This window comes from Polypterus senegalus, chromosome 4, assembly GCF_016835505.1.
Source record: "Polypterus senegalus isolate Bchr_013 chromosome 4, ASM1683550v1, whole genome shotgun sequence".
Lineage (NCBI taxonomy): Eukaryota > Metazoa > Chordata > Cladistia > Polypteriformes > Polypteridae > Polypterus > Polypterus senegalus.
In genome coordinates this window covers 250283093-250300518 of record NC_053157.1, presented here as the reverse complement: position 1 = coordinate 250300518, position 17426 = coordinate 250283093, and the positions used below count along the sequence as shown (strand labels likewise).

At 40.0% G+C, this 17426-nt stretch overlaps 1 protein-coding gene across 1 annotated transcript in view; it reads left to right on the top strand.

Annotated features, from left to right (window-relative positions):
• LOC120529036 overlaps window positions 1–17044 on the top strand; it is a 56630-nt gene extending 39586 nt beyond the window's left edge. Inside the window, exons 8-10 of the mRNA XM_039753098.1 lie at window positions 9245–9388; window positions 14280–14349; window positions 16920–17044. Of these exons, the coding sequence (XP_039609032.1) occupies window positions 9245–9388; window positions 14280–14349; window positions 16920–17044 (339 nt within the window). The remainder of the gene's footprint in view (window positions 1–9244; window positions 9389–14279; window positions 14350–16919) is intronic.
• The last annotated feature ends 382 nt before the right edge of the window (window positions 17045–17426 follow it).

Genomic DNA, 17426 nt, shown 5'->3' with positions numbered 1-17426 from the left:
GGTGTATCTGGACTGGCCTGCTGGCTCTCTGTCATTTTATAGCGTCTCACACACAATGACCCTCCTGCACAGGTTCAACACCTCCTTCACTGAGCCCCCCTATCCAGGGTTTTATGTTGGTCCTGATTCCAGTGTAACAGTCAGCCGTCTGACACCATGTGACCACTGACCAGTACCCTCCGCCCGTCACTTGATGTCCCCACAAGCTTAGGTCCTCTGTGTTTGTAGTTTGGGGTGAGATTAAATTTACAGCATGGGTGAGTTTGGGAGGGTCTGCACCTCTGTGATTGAATTTGTGGATGAAAATGAGTGGCAAGTGCGGCTGTCAGGGTCTCCATTATTATTGGGTTTGAGTGGCCAATCAGGTGTGTGTGTCATAATGAGGGGCGGATTCACCTCAGAACTACAAATACCAGTCTGACCAGCAGGGGTCACTGTTGATTCACAGCCACATGTCCTTCAGGCTGACACCCCAACAACTACTGAGGCCCCCAAGTGTCACTGAATGTCACCTGTTAAGTAGGACAGGCATGTGGTCCTGCTGGATCAGCACAACTGAAAGGCGCTATACAGACTCAGTACGGAGAGCTTTTGAATAGTGACTATATGTAGGAGCAGAGAGTGACAGATGGGACTGGAGTGTTGTCCTCTCACCAGACATTCTGTGCCCCTCCATTGGTCACTCAAAGGGTCCTTCACTTCAGAATGAATTCACTGTGAATGTCTGAAGATGAGGACTCACCGGTCAGTCAGATGTTAGCCATACTGACAGAGTTTGGTGTTTCAGTTGATGTCACATTAAACTTTAAACTGCACCTCCTCCTTGTCCCCAGATTTGTCACTCTTGGTACCCTGAAAGCTCCAACATCTTCACAAAATGAATTCTTGGTCAGTTGGCACACACTTGACATGGGCGCATATGTGTGGCATTGCAGTGGACTGGCACCCCGTCCAGGGTTGGCCCACCTTGTCCACAAACCTGAAATTGAAAAGCGGATAAGAAAGACAACAAATGGACAGAAGGGGTCACTGATTGGTCAGTCGCCAAACTACTGCCTCTTGTGGCCACTCTAAATATTACGCAGCAATTTATACAAAAAGGAAATCTAAAAGATAAAAGCAGAAAGCATTCAGTGACATCCTGAGCAGTGAAACATGAAAGGAGAGAATGAGAAACAATCAGAGAGTCAGACGAATGGAGACTTTAACAGGAGGACTGAGGGGTGGGACTGAAGTGCAGTGGCGCCCTCTAGTGGACACCCGCCATATTACACACATGGGAAAGGTCAGCAGTGAAGGGGGAGAACAGAATACAGTGCAGTGTAAAAGAAATAAGAATAAATTAAAAACACAGGAATAAAACACCTGAAATAAAGAACTTTGAATATTATATCTGAAACTAATTAAGATTTAAATGAATTAAGAGCAAAATAAGGGTGACACGATCACACACTCACGTGACCTTCAGAGCTGACAGGTGAGCTGATTCTTCTGTAGCCAAACTGCCCCCTCTAGTGGCCACTCTCAGTATTAAATGAATGGCAAGGCTGAGGGGGAGGAAAGATTTGGGTTTGATCAAATGGAGATTTAGTGCAGATTTCTGAATATTGTCATTACCTTTAAGGACAGTGCAGCTTTGTTAGGTTATGGAAGATTCTCTATTGGAAAAGAACATTTATTTGAATTGATCTTTTTAATAATGGTTATGTATTAGGAAAATACAAATCTAATTGATTACATTTTGTAAAATAATCTTCCAATGGTGTTTGGTGAATAAACATCTCATGTGTTTTATTTCTATACACTCTGTATTTATGATTAATTTCTTAACGTTGGAACAGTCAAAATATGCCTTTGTTTTCAAGAAAATGGGGAGTGTAACAAATAAGATGTTGATTTTGGTTGAATATTTTATAGTGAAGTATATCAGTGAAATCAATCATTTAGACTTGATCATTGATTTCCATTTAAATCTCCTTTAAATTGTTTCACTTGAGCAAAATGGTTTTGCGTCTCCTTTCACAAGCTTCTTACAATAAACTGCTAGAATTTTGTCCCATTCCTGCAGACAGAACTAGTGTGACTGGAACAGGTTGATAGGCCTCGTTGCTCGCACACTTTGTCAATTCAGTCGGATTGAGGTCAGGGATTTGTGATGGCCACCCCAACACCCTTCACCTTGTTGTCCTTAAGCCATTTTGCCCCATCTTTGAAGCTCTGCTTGGGGTCCTTGTCCATCTGCTAGATACCTTTATGATTGATCTTCACTTTCCTTGCAGAGCTCTTGAGATGTTGCTGCAGTGTTTTTCCATCAGTCCTTCTTCATGATGCCATCAGTTTTCTGAATCCCACTAGTCACCCCTTCAGCCCCCACAACATGACACCCACCCCAAACCCCCGCCAATTGTCTGACAGTTGACATGGTGTTCTTTGGCTTACATGCACCCTTTGTCCTCCAAACATACTGACTGTCATTCTGACCAAACCGATGGATCTTGGAGTCATCAAACCAGAGGACATTTCTCCAGAAGGTCAGATCTTTGTCCCCATGTGTCATTGCAAACTGCAGTCTGTTTTTTTATTGTGGCTTTGGAGCACTGGCTTCTTCCTGGCCTTTCAGTTGATGTCGATGTCAGAGTCATTTTACTGTGGATATGGAGACTCATCTACCTGTGTCCTCCAGCATCTTCACAAGGTCCTCTGCTCTTCTAGGATTGATTTGCACTTTTCATGCCAAAGTCCGTTCTTCCTCTAGGAGACACAATCCATCTGCTTCCTGAGAGATGTAATCGCTGGGTAGTCCTGTGGTGTTGATACTTGACCATTAATGTTTGTACAGATAAACGTGGAACCTTCAGCCATTTGTGAATTGTTCCCAAGGATGAACCACATTTGTGGAGGTCTACCATTTTGTTTCTGAGCTCTTGATTGATTTCTTTTGATTTTCAAGTAAAGAGGCAGTGAGTTTGATGGTCGGCCTTAACATCCATCAACATGTTGGCTCCAATGAGGCTAATTGGCTATCAGAAACTCATTGTCATATTGCCTAAAGGCTTGACATCATTTTCTGGAATTCTCCAAGCTGTTTAAAGGCACAGATAACAAAGTGTATGTAAACTTGTGACTAGTGAAGGGCGGAGTGAAGACTCAAAAAGCTCTGAAACATTTGAAGTAATTGTGTCAGAAATCGTATCAAAGGTTCAAAGCGTTGGACACTCGCCTCTCTAGTGACATCTCCTGGCCATTTGCGGTAACGTTACACAAACTCATAATTAAGTTCAATGACGTCTGTTAATCTTTTTATTTCTTTTATTTTTCACTTTTACGAATTGGCAACAAAGAGTTGTGCTCATCCGTAGTTTCCAGTGTCTGAGTACTAAAAACTCAAAAGTAATGCTGACAGGCAGAATGTACTAAACGACAAACAAGAGTTTAAATAAAATAAGACACCTCACTCATGGAGCCCCCACCTCTTTTAATAAATATTCCCCTTTTACATTATCATTATAATTGTTCCTGTTTTTTGAATTATTATTAGCCCTCATCTTTCCTTGTGATCACATTTAATCAACTGTCATTTTGGGTTCCACAGCCCCAATATTGCAGGTTTAAAAAGAAATACATAAATTGAAAACACACTTTGTCATTTTCCCTCAAATGGTTTCTTTATTCTGACTTAGTTAAAACCAAGTAGGCAGAAAATAAAGGCTTAACTCTCTACATGGCCATAATATAGACAAGCACATCTGAGAAAGAAGACTGAATCCTTAAAGTAACACAGTGATTCCCAAACTCGGCCCTGCATGGGGACCCCCTGTGGCGGCAGGTTTTTATTCCAACCAGATTGCTAATCCGTGACAACACCTGACAGCACTGAGCTCATTTAATTAGCTGGGATTCATTTTCTTTTATTTGACATGCAGAAAAGCACAGCCGCATGATGTTTACATTTATAAGACACTTAGAACTACTTCTGCTTTTGCTATTGATTTAAATGCTTAACTCTCTTTGGTTGATTTCATTATATTTTGCCTTTTCTCTGAGCCATTTTCCCCCTTCCTTGTATCTTATTACTGATAATTTAAAAATGAGCAGAGAAGACACCCGGATAGACAACACTGAATGATCAAAGGCTGTAACTACTTTAGCATTAAACCCACTAATTAGTAAATAATGGATTAATTAAACAATTAGAGCACCTAGAAAAGTAGGATGAAAATCAAGATGAAAATATTGTTAAAAAGAAAAAAAATACATTATTGCCATATAACTGCTCTTTTAACAAATATATATAGCAGGTAATATATACAGTAATATATATGGAAGAGAAGGTCTTTGATACGGTTTGCATATTTGCAGCAGGAGATCCACAAAGGGAGAAAACTGAATCAAGTATCATAAAGTTGTTTTTATTCCTGAGCTTTCAACCCCTGCCAGGGGTCTTCATCAGAGGATAATGATTAGATTTACAAGAATCAAAGACAATATATAGCAAAAAATGACAGGGGGCGGGGAGGTGGCTAAGTCAGTGTGATCGGGGTTATTAGATGTGAAGTCTTGTTTATCATGATCATGTTCTTCTTAAATTTGCATATGCTGGATTTATGTCCAAGTGTCTGTTAATGGCGCTCTCATTTGATAGCCAAGACACTTTTAGTACTGGCCTTAAATCTTACTTGTACATTGTCCCAGTTAAATGTATGTCCTGTTGATTTAGTATCCGCATAGATCAATGATCTTGAGTCCTTTCTTCTGACGGCGTTGCGATGTTCCTGTATACGTGTTGCGATTCTTTTTGATGTTTGTCCAATGTATACCATTGAGCAAGAACTGCATGGAATGCTGTAAACTGCATTTTGTATTCCCCCAAATCACACTGACTTAACCACCTATCCCGCCCAAACAAATTAATTAATATATATATAATATATGTTAATAAACGGCAAAGCCCTCACTGACTGACTGACTGACTGACTCATCACTAATTCTCCAACTTCCCGTGTGGGTGGAAGGCTGAAATTTGGCAGGTTCATTCCTTACAGCTTCCTTACAAAAGTTGGGCAGGTTTCATTTCGAAATTCTACGCGTAATGGTCATAACTAGAAGCTGTTTTTCTCCATTTACTGTAATGGAGATGAGCTTGAAACCCGTGGGGGCGGAGTTTCGTGTGACATCATCACGCCTTCCACGTAATCACGCAGTACGTAGAAAACCAGGAAGAGGCCCAAAAAGCGCTGAAGAAAACATGCAATATATAATTGAGAAGGCAGCGAAACAATAAGAAGCGAGCGAGTGACATATACAACCATATTCATGAGTTCTGCTACTTCGGAAACAAAGCACGATGTAAACCTACACTTTAAATTAAGTTCATAGACAGGCTGCCGCTGGCGTTTGTAATTTAGTACCTGCCCATATAAGGCCGTCCGTCAGCGGCAATCCAATAGCAAACTGCCACTAAATATTCACGGGTTAAGGACTGTGCTTATGCAGAGGAAGATGAGATGGTCAGGGTGGTGTTTGACACAAACTCAGCGAAACTGCGAGAGAAAGTTTTAAGTGCCAGGACTAAGGTAACATTAAATACAGCCACGGACATAGCACGAGATGGCACCAGCACAGCTGGGAACCTTCGGCTCACGTGAACTGACGCAGTGCACAGACAAAAAGCAACAGTTCCAAAGAGCGCTGAGCAAAAACCAAATTACACAAATGAAAAGGCAGCAAAAAAATATGAAGCGTCTGATACATACAAGCATATTCATAAATCCAGCTACTGCGGAAACAAAGCACACGGTGGAAAACGTCAATGTCCCGCTACAGGAAAACAGTGTAAAAAAAAAAACCCGTGCATGCAGTGTGTCAGGTCTCAGATAAAGAAGAAGACGAGCTGTTTATTGATGCAGTAAGAAACGAATCGATGAATGAAACCTGTCATCTTTACAACGATTGACAAACACGGAATGTAACTTGAACACAACACATCCTACAAATACGAACCTGATTGAAAGAAATAATGATAATCAAATCCTTGATGACAGCAACACTCAGTAACACTCACAAAACAAATACTGTATATTGACAGTCATGTTACGCTATTTTTAAAATGTTCCCTTTTCTTTTCTAGCTTTTTAACACACTACTTCTCGCTACGGGTATATATATATATATATATATGCATATATATATCCCGATCTACATACTCGAATAATGGATACTTTATTCGCCATCAATGATTGTTTTGGTAAAGCCATGCTCAGTGTATTCATTAGATGAACGGTTAAAATGTAAGAGCGAGGGGAGGATGACTTATTGAGGCATGCAAGCAAAACCACAATAGCACGCGGGCTCGATGTACGAAAAAATATATCTTTTCAAGTTCTATTTAGTCCATATGTGTCAAACTCAAGGCCCGCAGGCAACATCCGCCCGCGTAATTATATCCGCCCGAGATCATTTTATATACTGTATTATTGTTATTAATGGCCCGGGGATATGAAGCACTGGTAACACAATAAACTACGGATCCCATAATGCAGCGCTTCAGCTGCCTTGCTGAACACTTACCGCGTCCACGCCGTCTCTTCAGTCGTTTCCTTACTTTGCGAAGGAAGCAGCTTTCTCAGAGCTTCTGCACTGTTTTATAAACGAACGATATATAAGAAAGTCCTTTTTCCTTGCTTCGCCAAAGATAAAGCCTTTTTATTTAATTCACGGGTTCTCCGCTGTTTCATTGTTCATTTATTACGATTTTTATAGTTATTGTGTAGGTTTTATTTAAGCCACGGGTTCTCTTCTGTGTTCACTGCGGTGTCTTCTTTCGTTTACGACCTTCGCCAAGGAAGCAGAAACTTACAACCACCGAAACTTTGTAACGGCACAAGACTTCAGGTCACATCTCTATAAAACAACCTAATTGAAGCAACTATATTTACTGGCAGTGCCTCAGTGACACAGTTTTTATTCCTCGCATCCCCGTTATACCATCTAATCTCCCATTTCAATTCAAACGCGTTCAATTTCCAGTAAGGCTCTGCTTCGCAATGACAATTAATAAGTCTCAGGGACAAACACTACAAAAGGTTGGCATTGATTTGAGGCGGGATTGCTTTTCACATGGCCAACTGTATGTTGCATGCTCAAGAGTGAGCTCAGCACACAGCTTAGTCATATTACAACCAGAGGGCCGAACTGACAACGTGGTATACAGAGAGATCCTTAACAATTAATTTTTTACATATTTTCGTTCAGTCTAAAAATGTTTACTTTTTTATTAATAAAAATATTCAGACAGTATTTCACCGCTGCGAAGCGCGGGTATTTTGCTAGTATATACTGTATATATTACCAAATGTAGTTTTCTAATTTCTATATCATTCCCAAAACATAGAACTTGGGAAATAACACATCACTTAATTAAGTCAGGAGTCCAATTAAAAACAGAAGCTCATGGGAACAAAAACCTGCAGCCACAGGCTGGGAAACAGTGAACTAACAGATACTATTATTCCATCAAGTAATGAGATATTCCAATTATTAATATTTTATAATAATTTGTGGAGCTTAGAATTAATGAGTTTTCATCAAATAAAAGATGCAATCACAGTAAAATTTGTGACAAGCGCTGATCAGGCTGTCCTGAGGCTCCACTGACTTTGCTTTTTGTGTTCTGCACGTAGTGCAAACCCGGATTCACGTTGGATGATGAGGCACTTTAAAATAAGAAAATAGATTATGTGTCACATATTTATAAACTAAATTGACAAATCATTTTGAGAGATGCTATGGAAGGATAGCATTAGAGACTGGTTCAATTCAATGTGATAGGACGCGACAGCTGGCAGACCTGGTGCAAACCAATATCTCACTTAGTAATAAGTGTTTGCGAAAGCCTTTACAAATCGTTACTCTACAATAATTAAGTTTCTCGATTGTTGTACTAGTTTGTCGAATTTTCTCTGTACTTTGTGTTCGTATATAAATAGCTGTCGGTTTCGCACGGTCTTAATGTTGAATTAGTTTTCGGAGATTGTATCAACTGTATATTGTTGCGATTAAGTCAAGTGAAGTTTTTGAAGTATTTCTTCTTCGGTTTTTACTAAACAGTAATAAGCGTTGTGAGAGTGAAAATACAGAGGGCGCATCGTCAACTAGAGTGTGAAGAAGCGCAAGTATCGAAAATATGATGACAGTTATTTGGACTTTGGTTTTACAGAAGTCAATGGTGAAGAGAGGCCGCAGTGTGTACTGTGTATGAAAGTTATGGCACCAGAGCGCATGCTACCAAGTAAGTTGAATCGCCATTTAGAAACCAATGATCCCAGCCTGGTTAGTAAATCTTGTGACTACTTTACCAGAATGTTAAGAGTTAAATCAACAAAAAGTTAGTTTTTATAAGCAGGCATCAATACCAAGCAATGCATTGCTAGGATCTTACAAGGTGGCACATAGAATTGTAAAATATAAAAAGCCTCGTACCATCACAGTAGAACTCCTTCTACCGGCCGCTGTAGATATGGTGAACATTGTGATCGGTGAGTCTACTGGGAAGCTGCTTTCAAAGGTGCTTTTGTCCAATGACACCATTTCATTGCAGCATACAGCACATAGTGGAGGACCTCAAAGATCAATCCTTTCCTTTTCGACTATTCTTTTCCCTCTCTTTCTGTGTCAGCCCATTCTTATATGGCTCCATGGGCACAGCGTCTCAATTGTGCACTGCAGGAAGCTGATTAAGCTATTGAGAACAATCGCACCCTCACGTGTAGGTGCGACTCGCCCCGATTACTCCATGAACTCCCCGCGGCTGCACAATCGCACCCACAGAACTGACACGGTGAATGAATTATTTAAAAGCCGCCTATCTTTCTTAGCTATGGACCCGCTACACAACAACCCCACCAATTATAATTAGTTGAATTTTGTTCAACTACATTTTTTTGTAAATAAGTTTTTTATTTATTTTTACTTAACCCTTTCTTTAAAAAAAAAAAAAAAAAATATTGGCTATTTCACAAATTATAATTTTTTTGGGACGTGAGCTGTGCCTTGGGAAAACATGGATTCAGGCGAGAATCGAAAAAGTTTGGGAACCACTGGCATAAGAGATCTGTTCTGGAATCAAGCCAACTTAAAACTGCAATCAAAAACATGATGACAAATTTACAGAAGCTTGCTCACGTGTTTACAATCATCCGTCTTCCATTCCTTGCCACTTGACGCCTCTGAATCCCGCCATTAAAAGAATGATAACAAACCCGCTGTGACCAATCAGGCTGAATTCACTCTGCTGGACCCAAAATTCAAACTTGTCAGTTCGGAGAACATCAGAGAGACGAGGCGCAGATACGGCCACCAGCACAGTGTGACACGCGTTGGACACTCCAAGGTAAGCACTGTTAGTATTGAGTGATCCACACTGTGTAGTTAAAATCTATTATATATGTAAAGTGTAAAGTCAATCTAAGTATGTTCCGCAAACTAATTACAACTGTCATTCAAACAGAAACCGCACCATGGACATCACTGTAGACACCTTCATGGTGAAAAGAGAACTCTGTGATTCCTACGGAGATCAACATGAAATATCCACTCAACTGCTGTGGCAACAAAGAGCAGCGGGATAAACCCATCTGGACCTGCTGTCAAAAAGGCCTCCAACTTTACGAGCAACATCCATCCCTCGTGAACACATCGTCAAGGTCCAGAGAGGCTATCGGCACAAAGCCGTCTTAGTCACAGCACAGTACGATAATAAAACATTTCCTTAAATCAAAATGACAGTTCTTCTGTCTGCACTATTCCTAATGAATCTTCCAGTTACAGCAGCACAATCTCAGTCACTAACACATTTACTGTGTAACTCCATTAATTCACAATCAAAGTAAAAACACAGTCCACTTGATTGCTTTAATATTTGATAATTTAAATCCATAAACTCATTGTCGGAGAAATTTGCAAATCCCTTCCAATCTTTCTTTGAGCAACAAGTTTTGTTTTAACATGTCAATCGTTCCATCACTCACTTATTGACAAGCTGGAGATCCTCTGCCCATCTTTGCTCTTCAAAGACTCAGCCAATTGTGGATCCAAATCACAGATCACGATTGCAGTGACCTCTTAAAGGAATCACATCATTATTTAATTAGTTTACCTCATTGGTGACCCTAATTTGCCCCCTGTCCCAACTTCTTTTTGGAATGTGTTTCAGGTCTGAAATACAGCAATGGATGTATATTAGCAAACGAAATGAAGATGACTAAACAAAACATGAAATATCTTGGGTCCACACTATTTGCAATGAAATAAAAGTCAAAGTACATGTAGCGGGCGCTTAGTGGGTGAGGAGGGCAACACAAGGCATTCTTGCCACAACAACAGCCAGCACTCACCATGCACCGCTTTACAATTTTACTCCAGGTTTAGTTAAAGGAGGCATGAAAGACGAACCAACAAATGTGTATAAAAAAAAAACTGGCAGATTTATTAGAGCAATAACAAAAGAAAAAAAAGATTATGATTTAAAAAAAAATGAGAAAATTCTATATTGGTATCTATTACATCCGTTAAACAAGAGTCCAAAACCATTTAACAACGATGAACCAGTTAAAGAGTTTAATTTTCGCTCTTATCTGTTCTCAGATGAGATGCATAACTCGCTGTTGTGAAAGTTCTAGGAATCGAACACGAAGACATGAAGTCGATGTGCACAATGAAAGAGGCGATCCATTCCAGTAGGCTGCGGCCTTGCCATCCAATTCAAATCCAGGCAGGATAACAAACAAACAATCTGCAGGACAATTACAAAATCAGTTTGTTTTTTGTCTCTAACATTAATGAGATCTCTGTTATATTTCCATTCTAATTTCTAATAAATACACAGATAATGCATAAAATTATACGCACAATTAAAAGATTTGTACTATATTCACTTGTCATGAAAATAAGAAAATTTTCTTAATATCAAAGTGAAAAAAAAATATTCATTTCAAACATAATACAGTCTCGTCTCCACAAAGGAGAACAACAGAATTGACTCAACTATTAACTATCCTCTCAAGTTGAAGAATACAGTATCAAATATTCAAAACCACCAAATGCTATTTACTCTGACTGTTATGTTTTTATAGTAAGATATTAATACAGTTACAAAACTAATTACATATAACATTTGAAATAAAAAATCAAAAAAGCAGAAACTATTAATACTCTTAGAGACATAAACCTATAAACTGATTTAAACATTCTAACTATACTCCCACTTATTATATTAAATTCTAACTAAAATATAAAAATGAATAAGTGAAACTCTTTATTTCTTTACGGAGTGTCCCCCTCTAGCGACTGCTATACAAGAAGTCTTTTTTAACCTTTCACCTCCCGAGATGCCCCTCCACTCTCCAGACAATTCCAGTTAAAAGTCCTGTTACCAGTACTGGCTTACATAGGCAGATTAAAAGACTTATCCTATTAGGCTACATATAACACACTTCCTCTCCCCATGCTGTTATTTTTCTAAAATTATTCAATAATTAATGATATTCATATGCATGTGTTTTATACATATAAACATACATTTACACATTTTTTAGTACTCGACTTTAAAGTGGGTTACATACATTTAAAAATAACTGTATTTTTTTTGCATTTTCCATACCTTGGCAACTCTTTTTTTCTGATTTGAGGTTGTAAGTATTTAGTCTAAGACCTGTGAGTCCTTCATTTTCCCAATTATTGAGACCACCATGTCAATACGGCACACTGCACTCTGGTGAATGACCACCGGACTGATGCTTTGTGAATGTCAGTAAGACCAGAAGAAGCCTTTGTGAAGATCTCATTACATAACAGGATCTAAGTAAGAGAGACATTTCTGCAGTGCATAACACCTTCTCTCCCTTTCCCTGAATTTCCAGAAGGTTCTCCAGCTGTGGAAAGCATCCTGTGTGGTCCCAGAACCAAGGAAGGGGCATTCCAGTGACCCTGAGGACTTCAGACCAGTTACTCTTACTAAATAAATCATGAAGACCTTTGAGTGGCTGGTCCATAAACAGCTATGACCTCCCTTTTCAGCACATCTGGATGGTCTGCAGTGTGCCAATCAGACACATATCATTTTGGAGGATGCTATCGTCTGTCTGCTCCACAGTCCTACTCTCACTTGGACAAAGCCGGCACCACAGTCACGATCATGTTCTTGTATATCTCCATGGCCTTTACCACCATTCAGTCTTATTGATTACTGAAGAGGCTCAAGGCTACACATCACAATGCTCCCCACAGTCTCTTGGACTACATGAAAAACAGAAGAGAGTTTGTGAGGGTCAAGGGCTGTGTGTCAGAACTGGTGGTATGTAATACTGGAGCACCTTTGAGAAATGTTCTGCCTCTCTTCTTGTTCACCCTCTACACAAATAGACTTCCAGTACAATCCCAGCACTTGCCACCTGCAGAAATTCTCAGAAGACTCCTCTGTCATTGGCTGCCTTAATAATGGAGATGAGTCAAAGTACAGCAGGCTTGTAAAGTGGTGGTGTACAAGAAGAACCAGAGCAGACTGGACTTCCTGAGCAGACTCCGGTCTTTTGATGTGTGTAGCCATCTGCTGGAAATCTTCTAGAAATCAGGAGTAGCCTGTGTGTTGTTCTATGCTGTGGACTCCTGGGACATTCAAACGAAGCACAAGGCCTGAAGAAACCAATCAGAAAAGCTGCTCCATCACAGGGCAACCCCTGGACACACTGCGCGCTCTTATGGAAAGAGGATGGCGGCAAAACTGGAGGTCATCAGGAAAAATCGCCTCCAGGTGGGGCACTTTTAGCCAAAGGCTCATTCCACCACAGTGTGCTAAGAAGCGCCTTGGGGGTCTTTTCTACCCACTGCAATGCATCCTCCCGAAATCCTAAACGCTTATACTCTTTAAGTTCAATTTGCGTTTACTGCACAATTTACATTGATTGATTGATTGATTTAATTATTTGTCTTGTGAGTCCACATCCTTGATTTTTTTTATGTTTCTGCTGCTGTATGCGTCCAAAGTTCCCCTTGGGATTCATAAAGTTTATCTAAATGAATTTAGTTCCCTCTTTAAGATTTCTTGTATGACATCCCAGTCAATGTGCCCTCACTTTGAAGGGCAGCTTTGGGTCAGAGAGGACCAAACTGTCAACTTTCTTGAGTCTCCATATGAATTCAGTCTTGTAAAAGTGAGAAGTTTAAAAGAGACCATTAATCAGGAGCTTCTCGCACATAACAATTCAACATGGAAAAGCAGGACTGGCTGTTTAGTTACTTGTCTCTTGGCACACTCATGCCACTTTAACGATACCAAGCCTTTAACGATGATGTCCAGTGCTGTGTGGAGTTGTGTTTGTGCTCAGTGGTCAAGGAAAGACCCTTGTTGGTAGTGGAGTGCACTTATTGTCTTTCTGACGTGCTCCTTCTTCAGGTCTTTGGTCTGATGTTGTCTTCCTCAGCTCACTCTTAGGCTCTTCGCCTTGACTCTTTTTGGTTCAGGAGTTTTAGCACTGATGCCCCCAACCCAAATAATTGCACAGAGCTAATAAAGCCCCCCAGGGTGTCACAGACGTTTCAGAATGTCCAACTCTAATACCTATAAGGAGGATACAGGCTGCTTTGATTTTGAATAAAACAGCAGATCGGCCAAAGATGATGGGGTCGGATTTTGTGGCTCCTTATATTGAATGGATGGTGTTGTTGTGTCAGCCACTAATATCCAGAGATGATCTGCTGGACGGCAGTGTGAATAAAGTCCACCTGCTTTTAGAGTTTCAGCTACAACTGTCATCTGGGTAGAGGAAATGTGGCTAATCAGATGTTTGCACATCGAGAAACTGCAGCAAGACTCAATAGCTAAAGAATCAGAGCAGGCATTGACAAAAACCAAAATGCTTAATGGAGTCATAATGAAAATCACCAGCAGTCACCGACTAGAAGATATACCTTAAATGTCGATGTTAAAACTGAAAACAAACTAAAAATGGTATTTCTCTGACGTGATCATCAATCCTATGAGTACCACAGTGAAGTTCTTGGAGGGTTGAATCCTCATCTTCAGGCCATTGACTCAAAACCATACAATAATTTAAAGACATAACGCCACAAACATTTACACTCACAACTTCTCAAAAAATCTCTAATGTACAAGGCCTCCAAGAACTCAAAGTAGCAGAAAAAATATTTAAAACAAAAGAAAATATCAAGAATGTTCACATTGTAACAGGCCTGGCTCATCTTTGATTAACTCTGCTGGTTATCAGATGAAACACAGAAAGCAAGCTGATGAAATGTCGGCTAACAGGAGCGCCAAAGAACAATCCCACCACTCAGGTGAGTCCTTCTGAATGAAGACAGACCAGGGAGGGCAGCTGGCTTTGTTCACGTCTTACAAGTCTGTCCTTCTCAGAGTGCCATCCACTTTGTGCTCCAGTCCCAAACTCCAAATGTGCTATGGGGTGCAGTGGGGTTGCCGATCTGGAAGTGTCACTCTATACAGGGCTGATGAATGGTGCCATAAAAATCAACAAAAGTGATTGATCACAAATGCCACATTACGTGTTTGTGTGATCTTTGTGATGACATTACAGTTTCAGAACATGCTAACTGATAAATAACAGACTTATTCAGTGCATGGTCACAGATTGGAATTCAAAAACACATGAACTTTGAAGTCCGCATGCCACGGCTGTCCTAAACAATCCACTCAGGAGTGACTGACAGTTCCTTCCACCAATCAGCTTTCTTCTGTTTTCAGTTGGTACCTGCCTTTTCTGTTCTGTCCTTTCTGATTTTATCCACGTCACCTCTGCCACTGAGCGTATTTCATCAATGTCACCTCTTCATTTTGTGGTTTCCACTTTTGATATTTTTCTACCTTCTTGCATTTCATGGCCAATGAACCCTTTTTAGATAAGTCCTTGTAAGAGTCAAGCTATACTCACACATTTGAGAACATCAATGAAATGAAATGTAAAAAGAGTGTGGCCAAAAAAATGAAACATAAACTTCCAAAATGCAGAAAGTCCCAGCAGAGTGAAGCAATGGCGAGTAGTGAGGGGGTGAAATTTGACTTTCAGAGGTGGGGGTACAGAAGGGGCCACTTCTGCTTTTTGGAGTTTACTGTCAAGTAAATGAAGCTGAAGCTTTGTGTAGCTGACACTCTCTCAGAGCAGAGCTTTCTAATCGTCCATCCTGCTGTTGGAGTTTATTGAGCGCCTGTGGCCTCCAGCTTGTAGTCTTGACGTGAAGAAACGTTGTCTTGGGTATCGATATGAAGAAGGTGCTGAACTCAAACTGAAACCTGAACCAACACATTCGGAGTATAGAGCGTCCTTCACACACCACCCAGGATATACCGACATGGAGCAAAGTGACATCTGTTATATTTTTAGGTTCATTTATCAAATTATCAGCTGGAACAGAAGAGATCAGTTTGTGTTTTCTTCTTTGTCTTCCTTTTTACTCTTGTATGTCAGAAAATAAAATCAGTTAATTTCGTTTTCATTGTGTTCTGCATTCATTATGGTGTCCCATTTCTCATAACATTATTATTATTATTATTTTAAATAATAGTCCTTCTATACATTAATTTATAATCTTCACAACTGTGGTACCCCGTGCTAACCCTAGCATGCTGTGTTCCATTGTATTTGTATTACGATCTTCTTAAATTCCCGCATGAACTTAACTGCAAAATTGAGGATACAACAATATCCCAGCGACTTTTACAAATCTGGAAAACAACTTTTCTGAACATTTTGCCAGCACACTATATACTGGACACGAAAAGATATTTGCAATGACCACTTTAAATCTAAAACCCATCTCAAGAACAAGGAGAAATTAAGATCAATAGGTGTTCACCTTCAGGTAACAGCAGAAGAAACAACAAAATCGTCAGATGAAAGCCGCCAGTTTGTGAAGGTTTTGTGACCTTGTGTGCGGACTCAGGCATGTCGCTCAAATAAATGACAAAGATGCGTCCTTTCGTAATTAAGCATTGGAAACAGGGAGGCGTACTGCCAGAAATTGAGAGCAGTCTCGTCAAACTCATTGGCTCGTGTCTTGGAACAATCCATGGAGGCCGCTCTTCGAAATATTTGTGGCAAGAAGATTTATGTTGTAGTTGATGACAGCACAGATGGCTGACAGCACCGCATGTTCAACACAGTGATAGGCGAGTAAACATTCGGCTGTATGGTGATTATTGTATGGAGGCAGTTCTAATTGTATGGGATATATTTACTGTAAATCATGTGATCAATTAAATTATATTTAGCCGGTATTAAGAGATCTTCATATAGAAAGCTGTTATTATTGAATGGCACTGGTTGTTAACAGGTTTTCCTTTATAAATTAACAGCAATGTCTCTAATTTAATAAACATTTAACCTGGCAGTGACGAGGTATGTGAGGTCCACATTTGACTCTTCTGTTATAAACTCGGCCCTACAAACCTGAGCAGAAGAGCAGGCGACTCCTCAGATGCAACGGGCCTTTAAAAGTGGGTCTCAATTTATTTATTTCTAATTAATTCACAGATTTAGTGTCTACCAGCTTAGTTCGCTTTTGCTTTGTAATTAATGTAAATAACTCCGGGGGAGTAAATGGTAACATTACTCAAAGTTATTGTCTGCTTTTTTATTTTTATTTTTTTTTTCATTTTTATTACTATTTAATTTAATATTGTTTCTTTGTATCAGTATACTGCTGCTGGATTATGTGAATTTCCCCTTGGGATTAATAAAGTATCTATCTATCTAATTATTTTAAGATATGCAGTAGATGAAGCTACAGACGTACAGCTTTTTAAGCTCCAGATGTAATGAGGCACATTTTCAATCTGTAAACATTTAAGGTTTAAGAATCATGAGTAATAATTCACATAATTACAATTTCAGGTACTGAAGACCAGGACTTTCTGGCAGATGTTATCTTTATGCAGAGCTGTAACTTCTCCACCATTTCACAGGCAGCAGCACTTCAGTTCCTTCACAACCACCAGCTGAATCTTCCTGACATTTGAGCAGAGCCGGCAGACAATGAACCACACTGTCTGACAGCAGACCAGGACGTTTTCAAAGGGGTTACGCCTAACAGGGTGTCATGGCATCATTTTGATGGGAGAGACCTGGCAGCACTGCGTCACTAGTGATGGGGAAATTCTGCTTTCTTCAAAAAGCCTGCCAGGTAAAATGAGACGGACAACCTTCTAGTCAGTGAAGGAGATTGTGCTGAGCAAGGGAGGCAGGAAACCTCAGATGAAATAGCGAGTTCAAATCAGGACGGCACCACACTGAACATGTCCACCTTTACAAAGAGGTCTTTCTGGCTGAGAACACATCAGCTCAGGCTGTAACAAATATCCTAGATTACCAAATGTACAATATGGCGGAGGAGCAAGAAAG